The sequence below is a fragment of the Haemaphysalis longicornis genome, unplaced genomic scaffold (genome assembly GCF_048455015.1).
Source record: "Haemaphysalis longicornis isolate Haplotype H1 unplaced genomic scaffold, Haemaphysalis longicornis Haplotype H1 scaffold_10, whole genome shotgun sequence".
NCBI classification, from domain to species: domain Eukaryota; kingdom Metazoa; phylum Arthropoda; class Arachnida; order Ixodida; family Ixodidae; genus Haemaphysalis; species Haemaphysalis longicornis.
The window spans coordinates 136,820,607-136,834,434 of NW_027526204.1; the positions used below are offsets into that span (position 1 = coordinate 136,820,607).

Genomic DNA, 13,828 nt, shown 5'->3' on the forward strand with positions numbered 1-13,828 from the left:
ATCATCGTAGTTGCATGCCATACAAGGGATCTGTTTCCTCAACTGCACCCCGAGACACGTCTTCAGTGCAAGTGAAACTGAGCTTCTGGCTTTTTAAAACGATAAAGCTTACACTCCAAAGAAGAAAAGCATGCCACAAACAGGCAAGATGCGAAGCAGTACTGACCTTTGTGGCTGGCACAACAGCTAGAGCAGAGCATAGAGTTTCATACAATAATAACTAGAGGGGAAACTGGCGCCAGTGTCAGTGCGAACCCTGAGACGGCACTTGCGCTTCGATGGGAATGATGGGTAGTTCTGGAACCGGATTGCATAGGATCGAAACGGGCCTAAGGCTGCGCAAATTGTGTTTTTTTTTAACAAAACTTTTATTGCGCAGTTCGCTGTTTACTAATTACATGGCAAACAAAAAAGTTAGTAACCAAAAGCAGGTTTTGTGCGAAATAAAATGGCCCGTTTAAATAGAAAGCAAACGCGGAGTTGAGGAGCTCTGCGGAATACGTTTGCCATTTGCAGTCAATTACAGTGGGACGCGGAATTCCCCAACAGCTGCTCGTAAAAGTTTCGACACTTGTAGTTTTTAATATTAAGAAAAGTTTTCTGCTCCTAAAAAAGAAACCGATTACTTTATGGAGAAGTTATTCTAGCCTGAATTAGTGACATTCATCAAGCAGCGTTCCTATCAGCCGCAAGTACTGCTGGACTACGCCGTAGGCGCCGGCGTTCGCACAAGAGGTGTCAACCGTTATCGGCTTCGAAAATACATTTTTCTGCCGAATGAACAGCGTTGCAACCCTTAATTCGCAGACAACTTCGCCGCACACAGCACCATCATTTGTGTTTTTGTGCTCGCTGTGCCGGCAACGAATTGATACCCCACCCAATTCGCAACTCTGGTTGTAAAACATTCCGCCCAGGGCGGCGTCAGTGCACACGCGGCATGCAGTTTAAGGAGAAACGTATTTTTTAACGCTTCTTCCAACACCCCGCGTAGGCAAGCAAATGCGTTCATGTAAGTCCAAAACGAAAACGCAACTGCCTGCACGATTCAATCCATAGCAATGTCAACAAGCCATCGAGTGCCAATCCGAATCCAGAACTACCCATCACGCCCACTGCGGCGGACGATCGCAGCGCCAGATTCCTCTCTAGTTGTTATTGTATGAAACTCTATGGAGCAGAGGTCAGTTTGCTGTATCGTCGTCCAGTTTATCACAGTCCTATTGCAGAACCAGCCCTTCTCAGCCGGCACGATCCAGTGCTGCCTATATACAGTTGGGCGGTGTCCCCCGTTCACAGCTAAGCACTGGGTCAGGTCGTGGAACAAGTACGTTGCAGCAGCAAGCAGACGAGGGGGCAATGCAAGACCAGGGGCCCCGTGGGTTTATGCTTGGTCTGGCACGGTAACGGCAACGCAGAAGGCAAGCTAGGCAAGAGCGACAGCAATGCGGCGCAATTCCACTCGACAGCCTAGCGCAGTGCGCTGATCACGTGAAGCGCCCATAACGGGGCCCCTGCATCATCTGGGCCCTCTTGGCCCGCACAAGCAGCACGATGCCGGCCACTATCACGATGGACACCGACAGGCCCACAAGGACGTCCCGCACGGTCGTGGTGCTGTGTGCATCTTGCAGAAGGCCGTGGGGCTGGCCTTCCAGCTGGCTGCCCATCTCCTTGAGGCATTCTTGGTGTGAGCTTTGACGGGCGCCCAGGATGGCGCACAGCTGCGTCTGGCGGCACGCTTTGTCACACGGTCCAACATCCTTGAGGCAGGAGCTGAGGTTGATGTAGCGCGTGAGCAGCTCTGGCGAGAGGGTGATGCGGTGCGCCAGCTCCACCATGGAGGCCGTGCTCAGGTCTGGCACCTTGAACTCGCTGCTTGCTGTGTACAGTTGCTCCCAGTGGGCCTCTTGCTGCGTTAGTGGGAAATAAAATGTGTGTGTACTCCGAGCCTTGGCTTTAGACGCCCATCATGGCTTTAGAAAGACGTTTTCTTGTGAGACCTAGCAAGTGTGTTTCCCCCATGATGTACACTCTGCTTTTGATCTTGGATGCTTTACAGACTGCATATTCCTATATTTTTTGAAAGCGCTTGATTCGGTTGCGCATGATGTACTGTTTATTAGACTTTCTAAACTAAACTTAGATCATAAAGTAGTTGCGTAGTAGCATTCCTTTTTGACTAACATATCAATTCGTAAGAATGAACAATACAGACTCACACGTTTCTTCGGTTCATTTAGGTGTACCCCAAGGATCTGTCCTGGGACCTCTCCTATTTTTAATTTCTATAAGCGACCTTCCAATTAGCATCAGCTCGTCTGTCAGTCTTTTTGCCGAGGACTGCATTATTTACAGGCAAATAAGTAACAATGACGATGTTCGAATTGATTTGATTGTAGGGTTTAACGCGCCGACGCAACGCAGGCGATGAGGCGCGCCGTAGTGGAGGGCTCCGGATTAATTTTGACCACCTGGGGATCTTTATCGTGCGCCGAAATCTCGTACACACGGGCGTTTTTGCTTTTCGCCTCCATCAGAAAAGCGGCCGCCGCGGCCGGGAATCGAACCCGCGACCTCGTGCTCAGCAGCGCAACGCCTTAGCCACTGAGCCACCGCGGCGGGTGACGTTCGAATTCTGCAATCAGATATTGACAGTATTTCACATTGGTGTGAATTATAGAAAATGAAACTAAACCTTAACAAGTGTAAAAGCCTGCGCATTTCTCAAGTAACACTACATCTGTAAGTAATGCCAACCATACGTTGGGATATATTCGTAGGAACTTTAATTCTTCACCTGGTTCACTGAAACTAATTCTCTATAAAACTGGTTCATTTAAAATTGGAATGTGCGGCTGCTGTATGGCATTCTGGTATTGCATCGCTCAATATTGAACTGGAGGCAGTTCACAACCGTTCATGTCGTTTCATGCTTTCGAATTATAATCGTACATCCAGCTTCACCACAATGAAAGCTACTTTATCACTGCAACTACTTGATCACCGCAGGCAAATATCCCGTTTGCGCCTATGAGGGGCAAAGCCGCTTAGGGTTCTCGGGCTGTCGGCATCTCCTGTCATCGTCGTCGTCGCCATAGTCACAGTACTAAAACACCAGGATGCTCGTTTTCTCCACGCCTCGTACTACAATTTTAATGCGTACTAAAAGAACACACCGGGTCACTCGTTTTCCAAAGCCTGGCACTAGAATGCTTCGTGCTTTAAGCAAAGCTGTATACCTCTATCCCCTGAACGGTTTCATCTCCGTGGGCAGAAACACCAACGAGGCAAGAATACACTAAAACACCCCAGGTCTCCCATTAGTGGTGATGGCCCCCGGATTTTTTTTCACAAAATATACCACAGCAATTTCATTCCTAAGGGTAGGCCACTAGCCAATCCATCGGACATGTCAGCACACATTGAACACTGATTCAAAGTAAGCATTCCATCTTGTCATACAAAGTACTTTCACGATTCATTTGTACCGAGCACATCTGTTAACTGGAATCAACTGCCACGTGCAGTTGCCGAAATCTTAGACGACGTGGCTTTTTAGGCATGCAGTAACATGTGTGTGTCATCATGTTACAGTTAAGCCTTGTTATAACAAAATTGAATGGACACCGCAATTTGCTTGTTATAACCAATATTTCATTATAGCCGTAGCGGGTATTTTTATGCAAATATTGGTCACTGTACTTGCCCGAAGCAAATAGCGGGCGAAATTTCATCACACCGTACGGCAGTATACAACAAAGTAACAGCATTCTGGAGATAAAAGGGAACATTTGCGCACATACTTTATTGCAGTTCAGAATGCGCAACTGGTATGCCAAACAGGCTTAGATGCAAAGAAGTTCGTAATTGGACTGATGCATCTTTCTGATGTGAATGATGGCTCGTTCAGCTTCGTGCACAGGGTGACGGCGTTTATCACAGCCGCCTTCTTGTCTAGCGTCTTTCACATCCTGCTCAAATCAAGATAAGGTTGGAGCAAGGGGGGGGGGGGAGAGAGAGAGAGAGAGAGAGAGAGAGAGAGAGAGAGAGAGAGAGAGAGAGAGAGAGAGAGAGAGAGAGAGGGGGGGGGGGGGGGGGGGGGGGGGGCAGCTCTCTGGTGGCACGCGGCAGCGAGTCAACAGTTCCATGCGAGCGCGCCACGAAATAACAAAATACTGGATATAACGAGCAAGTCGTAATTCCCCTTCACAGTTTCCATAGAAAGCAGTGCATTCGCTTTAACGAGGTAAAATTTGCCCTTTACGGATATAACAAACAGATTTTCGTTAGGAAATAAAACTGAGCCAATTTCACAACAGTGCACTACGCGAATTTGAGACAGTGCGTAATGCGACAGCTGTATTTAGCAGTTCATAACTCTTGCCATGCACCCTCCTGCAACTCACGCAAAGCTAGATGGCGCGCCTTGTGCCCACTGCGTCTGCAAAACCATTCTCAGCTTCCACTCGCTGCACACGGCACGCAGCCCCTGCATGCAGCATGCACAGCTGCGGTGCGCACGCCTGCAACTTAGTGGTGATTCACCACTGTGCGCCGCGGAAGCTGCATTGTTTAAGTTGTGCGCTTTCTTTCTTTTGAGCGTTCAGTCTTATCTTTAATTGTGCTACAGGCTGCATGATTCGAGCTGCATGATTGAGTCAGGCGGTAAGCGAAAGTGAAAGAATGCAAGACTAGAAGGCGGCTATGATAAAAGCCGTCACATCCTGCACGAAGCTGTCTGAGCCATCGCTCGCATCAGAAAGATGCATCAACGTACAATTACGGACTTTTTTGCAGCAAAGTCTGTTTGAAATACGAGTTACTTATTTTGAACTGCAATAAATTAGGTGTGTGACCTCTTTTTTTTACCTCCGGAATGCACTTATTTTGTTGTGTACTGCCATGCAGCGAGACCCAATGTCGCCTACTATTTGTTTTGGGCAAGTACAGTGCACAATGCTTGCAGTAAATGCCCACTACAGCTATAACGAACTATTGGTTACAATGAGCAAATCACGGCCCCTGTTCAATTTCGTTATAACGAGGTACAAAAGAAACACCCCAGGAGTGTGCAAAAGAGGCCTCCATCTTTGCTTTATTCCGTCAGTTCAAACTTGCTCCCTTTTGCCCACAGCGGCACACTTTTTCTCCATGAACTCAGATTGCTCAAGTTTAGAATTGGGTATGCTCCGTTTTTTTGGAACCAAAATTGTCTTCGAACCATTTCCCACAAAAAAGGTCTTGCTGCTGCCTTCAGAAACTGTAAATGTTGCTTTCATTTACAAGCCTCTGCCACTGAGCACAGCTCTTGACGCTCTTGACAGTCAATATATAGCTTTAATTAACGCATACGAGTGTTCGCAACCCTGGTATATACCAGTGTATGAACCCAAAGGATGTCGACATTTCTTTTATTAGATTTTTTTCATTTATTAAAGTACAAGGGTGCTAACACTAGCAACTGAGAGCAAAAGAATATGACACTGCACACATGCATAAGCTATTTATACTATTTATATTTGTTTCCTATAATAAAACAAATGCAAAAGACAGCCACACATAGGTCCCAACAACAGGAATTTCTGCTACCTGGCCTCTCGACAAGAGCACAGTTACCTGGACGCTGCTCCCGCAGCCCTCACCTGGGCGGCAGCAGCAGCATTGGCCTTGACCAAGTCCAGGTAGTAGACGGTGTAGTCGAGCAGCTGGCCACTGGAGCGGCGGTAGGTGTACAGCCGGATGGACGGGTTGGTGGGCACCGACAAGGTCCGGTACACGGGGTCATGGCTGCCCCACGGAGTCACGGATCCCGCCAGCTGCGTCGAGCCGACCGGCACTCCTGCGCAGCCGCCCGCCACAAATACTGTATGATGACCCTGACCATGACAGTGACTTGGTGATGATGGTAGCACTGATAGTGATGACCAGAGACTGGAACTTTAGGCACGAGCAGTCGCGGTTTTCTGCACCTATGATAGTTCAGTAAAGCTTGATGTTACGCTAGTTGGTGTAACATGCTTTGGAAGGTAAGTTGCACTTTTTGTGATCACAAAGACGGACACAGGGAAAAAAAATCACGCCATATCCACGGAATGAATGATGATAAGTGGGGCGAAGCTCGAGAGGGGGAGATCATCGGTAACCGTAACTCTCCCGTGAAAGTTCGCCCATTACATCATTAAGAAAGACGTAAGACTGTGTGCGTACATTGTACAAATCAACTTTTATTTTCGGAGTCCATGCTGCCAGGCCCAAACCTGGTGAAAGACCCCACACCATCGAGGACTACCCCGCACCTCCACCACAATTTGTCACGTAGGATGGGACACAAAGGTAAAGAAAGAACTTCTATTTGGGGCGAACTTGTGCCCGAACAAGACGAGAGGAAGCGAGCAAAGGTCCTTGCGTCTCGTTCGATCTCCGAGAACGACTGCCTGCGTTCGTGGCGTGATCTCTTGCGTGATCTCCCCCTCATAGTGCACGTGCGCTCGCGCCTCCGTTGGCGAACACAGACAAGCTCGCGCTCCCGGTGCCGAGTTTGCGCTGCCGGTTGCAGCCGGTTCTTGCGCGTGCAACGCGGCCCACTTTGCGACATCTCCGAAAGCATGCAGCGGTCACGTACCACGAGACACAAGGGATGGACAGACCCATGACTTAAGGAGCTTCGCCCCTAAAAAACAAGAAGACGACACTTTCACAAGAAGGTGGCGCTACGATAGGCAGTATCTATGATAGGCAGTATCTATGATACTGCGGTACCTATGGGTAGTACCTATGATAGGCACTAAAAAGTGTCAGTTAGGCACATATAGATGTCAAAAACTCTAGTATAGGCATATGTGGCCAATTCGTATATGCAGCAGCAGCGTATTTTAGGACACGTATCACTAGCTAAGGAAACAGCGGACAAATCTTATGCTATAGGAGAGCAGTCTTATTTTCTTCATGAAAATGCGCCAGCAAAAGTCGCCATTTTAGCAGATTTAAAATTTGGGAAAGTATAAAAACTAGGAAAGGTAGAAAAAAGAAGAACCTTGCTATACCAACTCAGCATTTACTTCTGGATGGCAGAGGCACTATCTCTGTGGTGGTGTCCTCCTCAAAGGCTGTGGAAAGCCAGCATTTGACAAACAAACATCTGTTTTAATTCCTTCTTTTAAGCTAGCTGTATTGACGGAACTTCGACTCAGTTGACCATTTTGATGTGTGCCGGCAACCTCACGATGACGGGAGTAACTGACGGCAACTGTGGTCACCAAGATGTGTACTTGCATAGCTCTAGAAGGGCACCAAATTGAAACAAAGCCAAAACACGCTACACTGACAGCGTAAAAATTTGTTGCCATGGAAACTTTGTTGTTGTAAACACTCCGCGAACAGTTTTAAGCTTAAAAACAAACGTAAAAACTTCACGTGCACGCAATAATGCTGCACAGGCCATTGCCAGTAAAGAGACACCATTGTCCAGCATCAGTAGATCTCAGAACTGCAAATACGAATGTGTCTCCACCACTTAGCAGCAGCAGTAGTTATTTAATCATGTAGAATATGCCAAAAGCAAGAAGACATATATTATCACCGATGCACTTTTCAACACGATAATTTGTCAAGTTTGGCAAAACTCATCTTCGTTTATTTATTTATTTATTTATTTATTTAAAGGCCCCTTCACCAGGCACTGAAAACTGAATAAAAAAATTTGCACTAACGACAAGACGAACAAAGAGCAATGCCCACCACACAGTACAGACTAACAATCTGAGCATATTTCCCACATATATCTATAACACCGTATTGCAGTACAGATCAAAAAGCAGAACGAGAAAATGCGGCGGCAGGCAAAGCGGCACTCACCTGTCTTGTCTGACAGAATGACAAAGGCATTGTTGTGCTGGTGCCCGAAAAACTGCCCGGTCACGACGTCCTTGTACTGGGCGATGAGGTCCTGGTACTTGTCATTGATGTCCTCGTAGAATGCCATGGTGGCCGACTGGCCCACCAAGGCACGGGCAAAGTAGCCTGGCCCAATGTGCGCCGAGATGAACACCTGTTGGGTAGGGCACGGGGAACACGTCACCTATGCGGCACTCATTTAGCACAACTCAATGGTGACAGCGTGGGGCCTGTCCATAGTAGCAAGAGAGCTAGCGGAAACCTACTACAACTGAAGAGCGGCACACCCTCCATGTGGGCGAGTCTGTGGGCGATGGAAAGGCTCCGGATAAATTTTGACCACCTGGGGATCTTTTGAGTGCGCAGAAATCTTGACACGTGGGTGTTTTCGCTTTTCACCTCCATGTGAAAATCTGCCACCGTGGTCGGGATTGAACCTGCAATGTCATTGGGCTCAGCAGCCCATGCCTCAGCCACTGAGCCACAGCAGCAGGTCATTACGCTCACGAGTGCTAGTAGTAAAGTAGCCTTGCAATTTTCTTTTATCAATCACCCATGTGAATATGTGCCATTAGTCACCTTTCAGGGGTGAGACAGCTGAAAAAGATTTGGGAGCAGTCTGGAGCAGCGAAATCCTTGATTTTGTAGCATAAGAACCTGGATTTTTAGCAGAGGAACATTTATTAAAGGAGCACTGACACGAAAATTTTGTTACACTTTTATTGCTTTTATCGATGCTTAATGGTGTGACGAACCTGAAAATCGTTTCTTTCAAATTCCCCCGCTTTCATCCCGAACGGCGCATATGACAAACTCCCTGCGGACGTCACCGGCGCCCGCTTGAGAGGGTGTTGCGCCCGCTTGCCGCTCGTGGGGCCACGCGCGTGAAGTGAAGTCACGAGTTTTTGACGAGCGCTGTCGCGTCACTTCTTTTGGCTTCACGGGGTGATGTCACGCTGATCTCCATTTGCTGAGTGCCGCTCCGCGCGCTGCTCCGTCGGCGCGATAAATGAGATCCAATTGAACTATGTTCTTCGCGTCGCAGGCCGCTCATATTTCAGCCAGGGTATTCTGTTGAGTGAAGGAAGCGAACTGTGCAATAATAGTAACGCCAAAAATTGGTGTCAGTGCTCCTTTAAGTCACCTTAGGAACCTAAAAAATCAAATTTTTGGCAACTCAAAAGGGTGGGGGGGGGGAGTGCACTTTGTAATCGGTTTTGAACATGCATAGCACTGAAATAGCCTTCCAATAAAGCTTTTTCTGCCAGAGTATCACAAGGTACAAACTGCACTACCTTTTTACAAACCATTTTTAAATTCTTAGGCTCTGTGGATATCGTATTTTCCAGTGTATAGGTCGTGGTTTTTTTCTGAAATTTTTATTGGTGCGTCTTATGTATGGAATAAATCCGGTTCGTGGCCGCTGCGCGTGGTCCGCACTCGAAATGGTGCCTGTGTGCTGTGAGATGTCAGCGCACGTTAAGAGACAGAGCTCTATGGTCTAAATGAATCAGAAGCTCAACGCTACGGCACTTCTCATAGCCCGTATGTCGCTTCGGGACACTGAACCAAACAATTTGCTGCTTTTTCTGGTTAAAAACATAATGATAATGGCCTGCAACAATCGTGCACCACCTTCTGCCACACACAGTAACTACAGTTCAGAATAAATTCAAAGTAGCAAAATGCAACTTATAAATTACAAACAGTTTTACTCTGAAGGAAGTAAGTGTGCTGTTAATTTTTAAAATGACAACTCGTTGATAACAAGTTTCAATTTTCGGGCCGCTTCCGTTCGCATCACTTTCGTCCGCCATGACACCTTTACTGCGCTGATCACTCCGGCGTTCTTCACATGTGTAGCATCCGTCGTGTTCTAGTTCTCGCTAACCATGACGCCACGTACGAGGCGAAAAAGTTAAGTTACGATGCAAAGTTCAAGCTACGTGCAGTTGCATTTGCACAAGAACAAAGAAACCAGGCTGCGGGAAGGCAGTTCGAGGCTAGTGAGAAAATTATACGGGACTGGCGCAAAGCCACCGGCGGGCTCCAGACTATTAAATCGACAAAGGAGGCCAACCACAGCAAGAAAGCACACTGGCCATAACTCGAGAATCGTCTGAGCACGTGGGTGTTCGAGCTATAAGCCGAAGGCGGTGGACAACAGCGATGCGCCGGCGGAACTCCCATTTGAAGTGGCTGAATTATTTGTTAGCGAATCGGAGGAAGAAGGCGTCGATGGTTTTGCCTACACACTGTCAGTAAGTACATGCCATCTGTGTGTACCAGTAAACCATTTTTAAGAAGTTAGTTCTGTCTAGACTTCGGACGGTAGATGTATGTCTCTAGCACTGCTTACCACGGGATGCGTTCAGAGGCGGCGCTGCCGCCTTTCGCCGCACTTTCTAAAGAACTGATCCTCTACGAGTTTACCTAATTAACAAGTGCGTCTAGCACACCGGTGCGACTTATATAAGTTTTTTTTTTTTTAACTTTCGTTTTGAGGAGGGGTGAGACGTATACAAAGGTGCGACTTATAGACTGGAAAATGCGGTAGATAGCGTGGAGTGCTGTTGAAAATATCGGATTGAAAAACTAAGCAATTGCAAGGCATTTTTATTATCATGTAAATGCCGAAATTATTATTTTCGTAATCCCAGACTAGGCTTTAAGCACAAGTGTAGAGCCACGGCAAAAGTTGGGCAAAGCAAGGTGACAGTCGTCGCACCCCACCAGACCTCCCATTTCAATCCCCAAAGTGCACGTTTACTATGGTCGTAATTTGAGCAACGTTGGTACATTTAGCCACCTCCCTTTTGGCTTAATTTCACTCCAGATAGGTGAACCATTATCACCAGCGTGCAATAATAGCCCGTCCCGCTATCGGACACTGCTTGAACATTTTGCGGCGATGTAGCCTGCGTCGCCACTTTTGCAGTGTCGATCATCCCATTCCCACCACTTACAAGCTCGCTGTTAAAGGCAGCAATAATTCAGCGTTTTCTAACACCGCAATGAGTCCGAAATTTCACTTCAAGCACACCCCGCGCCTCACACTCAACGCCGAAACATGGCGAATACATGGGCATCACATTGTTGTCTTTCGAGCCGCGCAACTTCCCACAACAGATCAAACAAATAAATGTAAACCCAGCCACCCCCATTAACCAAAACCACAGTAGAAATCAGCGAAGAGCCCTCTGCCTTAACCACGAGCAACTGCTTCGCCCGGCGGCCATGTTTTCCGATCTTCACCTCACCAAGATGGCGGCGCCCTGTAATGTCGTTCCGGAGATGCAGCGGTACAAAAATCGCCGTTTTTTCATCAACTTGCACAACGAGTTTGTTGCCTCAGTACACATAAGTATTTTTTCTACAGGACTTTGCAAAGGTTTTCGATGGGAAATCTTTAAAAACTCACAGAATATAACATGTGCAACCCGACATTGTGACTTTCGAAAAAAAAACTATCTCGAGGGCAATTTTATGCGTTTTTATTTATTGAATGATCAATCAATTAAACCTTTACAAACAGCACCACCTAGGAAGTGCTGGAAAATTATGCCTTCGGTAAGTATTTTCCCTCACTAAAACTGACGGGAGCATTAATTCCTTGCTCTCAGACTGTTTTGGAGCAGTTTGGTGTAATTATTGCAATATTCAAGCTTTTGGAGCAGCATGGTGCAAGAAAACAAATTTGTATCAAAACTGCGCAATAAGTGCAGCTGTCTAACCCCTGACCTTTGTTTGGGCACGGCTCTGGAGTAAAAACGGCATGTTTTTTCTGATGTTCCCAGATGTGTGCAAATCTACACTAGCCATGGCCGATTTTTTCGTCCTAGGCCTTAAAACAGGCCACAAAACTTCAATAGAAAAAAATTACGCAGCACCCTGACCCTGCAAAGACGGATGTCCAGTGGAGCTGTTGTGAAACCACTACACCTGCTTATGGAAGCATGCAACGCTTCACTGCTCTACAGTACTGGTAGTGATAAGGTCATTCAATCCAAAATCGCTCTGTGCCCTGCAGCTGGCTGATTGGGGTTGTTGTGCCCATGTCCGAAGTCTTCCGAGACAAAAGCCAACATTACTGTGCCAATGCCAACAATAAAGTTACCAACAATAATGACGGTCGCACTATGTGAACTTTGGGACTCGCACGAAACAGAAAACCCAGGAAATGTGTTCCCATATGCCGCCATGTGAATCGGTCCTGCCCTGCGGGTATGTAACAATGTGACAGTTCGGGACTTGCATGAAAAAAGAAAAAAAAAACCTGGGGGTTTGCCAGTATCACCTGTGTGAGTATTGGGACTCGCACAAAACAAAACAAAACAAAAATCACAAAGTGCGTAGGCGCTCAGTGAAGCAGACAGCACCTTCTGGCCCTGCCGCTTTGCGTCTTCCAGCTGGTCCTGCAGCCAGGCCATCTGGGGGTCATCGGGAGCCGGTCGCGGACCCTTGTTGGCCGTGTACCACAGGATGGTGTTGAGGCACACCAGCCGAATGCTCTTGGACAGGGGAAAGCTGTAGTAGCCGCCTGGGCCCACGAAACATTGTTACAACCGGGCTCTTCTCGCTCGGGGGTCAGGCCAGAGGGGCAGAGAGGTGACAAGACAAAAGGCAACAACTACTACCAGCCACCGGCGTGGCCAATGCACATAACCACGCCGCATCAAAGAAGCCACGAAGAGAAAATACAACTTCGTTTAATTTGAAAGAACTAGGATTCAGTATCTCACTCAGCTCCATTTCAGCCACAAAAGATGTTTCTTTTTTAACGTAAAAAAAAAGCCAGAAGTATTTCAAAACTTTCAAATTTTGTGCCACAGTGACGTGTTATGAGCGAGAATGACGTCATACGGGCCAACAATAAAACGTAATTTTCAGTGCGTTAACTGCGCGTTAGCATTCAAGTGATGCGGTCAAATGGAACTAGAGGCCCCATTACAGACGTCCAGTCATGTGTCGTGGCGACAGGTCAGTTAAGCGGCCGTCAATCGCACAAACAAGGTTCCTTGACATTATAGAAAAGTTGCGGGAAATTGGCTAGGGGGTCGCGACTGCTTCGCACGTTTTCTTCAATATCTCCGTTATTTATTCGAAGATTGCGATGATATTGGTATCATTGTTATCGGGACTAAGCAGTCTTTCTAATAAATCCAACTTGTATTTTGTCTTCACGGCTCCTTTAACTCGTTCCCACAACGCTTGTTCTTCAGCGGTTGATGAAAAACACTACTTTGGCTGAAATGACAGTCTAGTATATTGCATAATGCTAAAATGTAGACAAATGAATGTTCTTTCAAATGATATCAATCATCAGACAACCTTCGATAAATAGTTTCCATAAAAAATGCACAAATTAAAAAGTTTTGCAGAGATTTAATGTTTGCATCAATTCACACAAGTTTTTTGCAAGAACAAATCCTAAAAAAAATCTATAATACAAGTTATGTAGACAAATGCCAACAATATGTCTTCTGAAAATAAATACAGTCGAGTCCACTTATAATGATACCGTTTATAACAACATATCAAGTGTGACAATGGACTATGGTACCGTCCACTTTTTCCATGGTAAAATAAACCACTCATTACAATGCTCCAGTGCCACGATATTGGATATAATAACTGAATCCGATTACCGTGTGCACCAAAAATGCAAATTGCCGCTGGCTCTCCGTACCGACCACACAAGCTGCAATGCACCTCGCATTTCTTCCACCCCTCAGCAAACGAGTTGACTGCGCTGCTTGAGAGGAAGCGAGGGGAGGAGGGGAGCAGTTTTCCTTCCAAACCCCACTGCCGGCACCGCCGTTCTGGCATTGGCCCTGCGCCCGCTCGCACATTCACTCGTTGTGTCACGTGTGCACCGCTTTGAATTTTACTGGGTGCCTTTTCAACTACCTCTTTTTTTCCAAGGAAGGGA

At 46.9% G+C, this 13,828-nt stretch overlaps 1 protein-coding gene across 1 annotated transcript in view; it reads right to left on the reverse strand.

The window, feature by feature from the left end:
- Positions 1 to 13,828, reverse strand: part of LOC144159409 (acid sphingomyelinase-like phosphodiesterase 3b) — a 30,667-nt gene continuing 16,839 nt past the window's right edge. Inside the window, exons 4-7 of the mRNA XM_077690880.1 lie at positions 12,276 to 12,436; positions 7,858 to 8,050; positions 5,646 to 5,842; positions 1 to 1,913 (exon numbers count right to left, since the gene is read on the reverse strand). Of these exons, the coding sequence (XP_077547006.1) occupies positions 1,488 to 1,913; positions 5,646 to 5,842; positions 7,858 to 8,050; positions 12,276 to 12,436 (977 nt within the window). The 3' untranslated portion in view covers positions 1 to 1,487. The remainder of the gene's footprint in view (positions 1,914 to 5,645; positions 5,843 to 7,857; positions 8,051 to 12,275; positions 12,437 to 13,828) is intronic.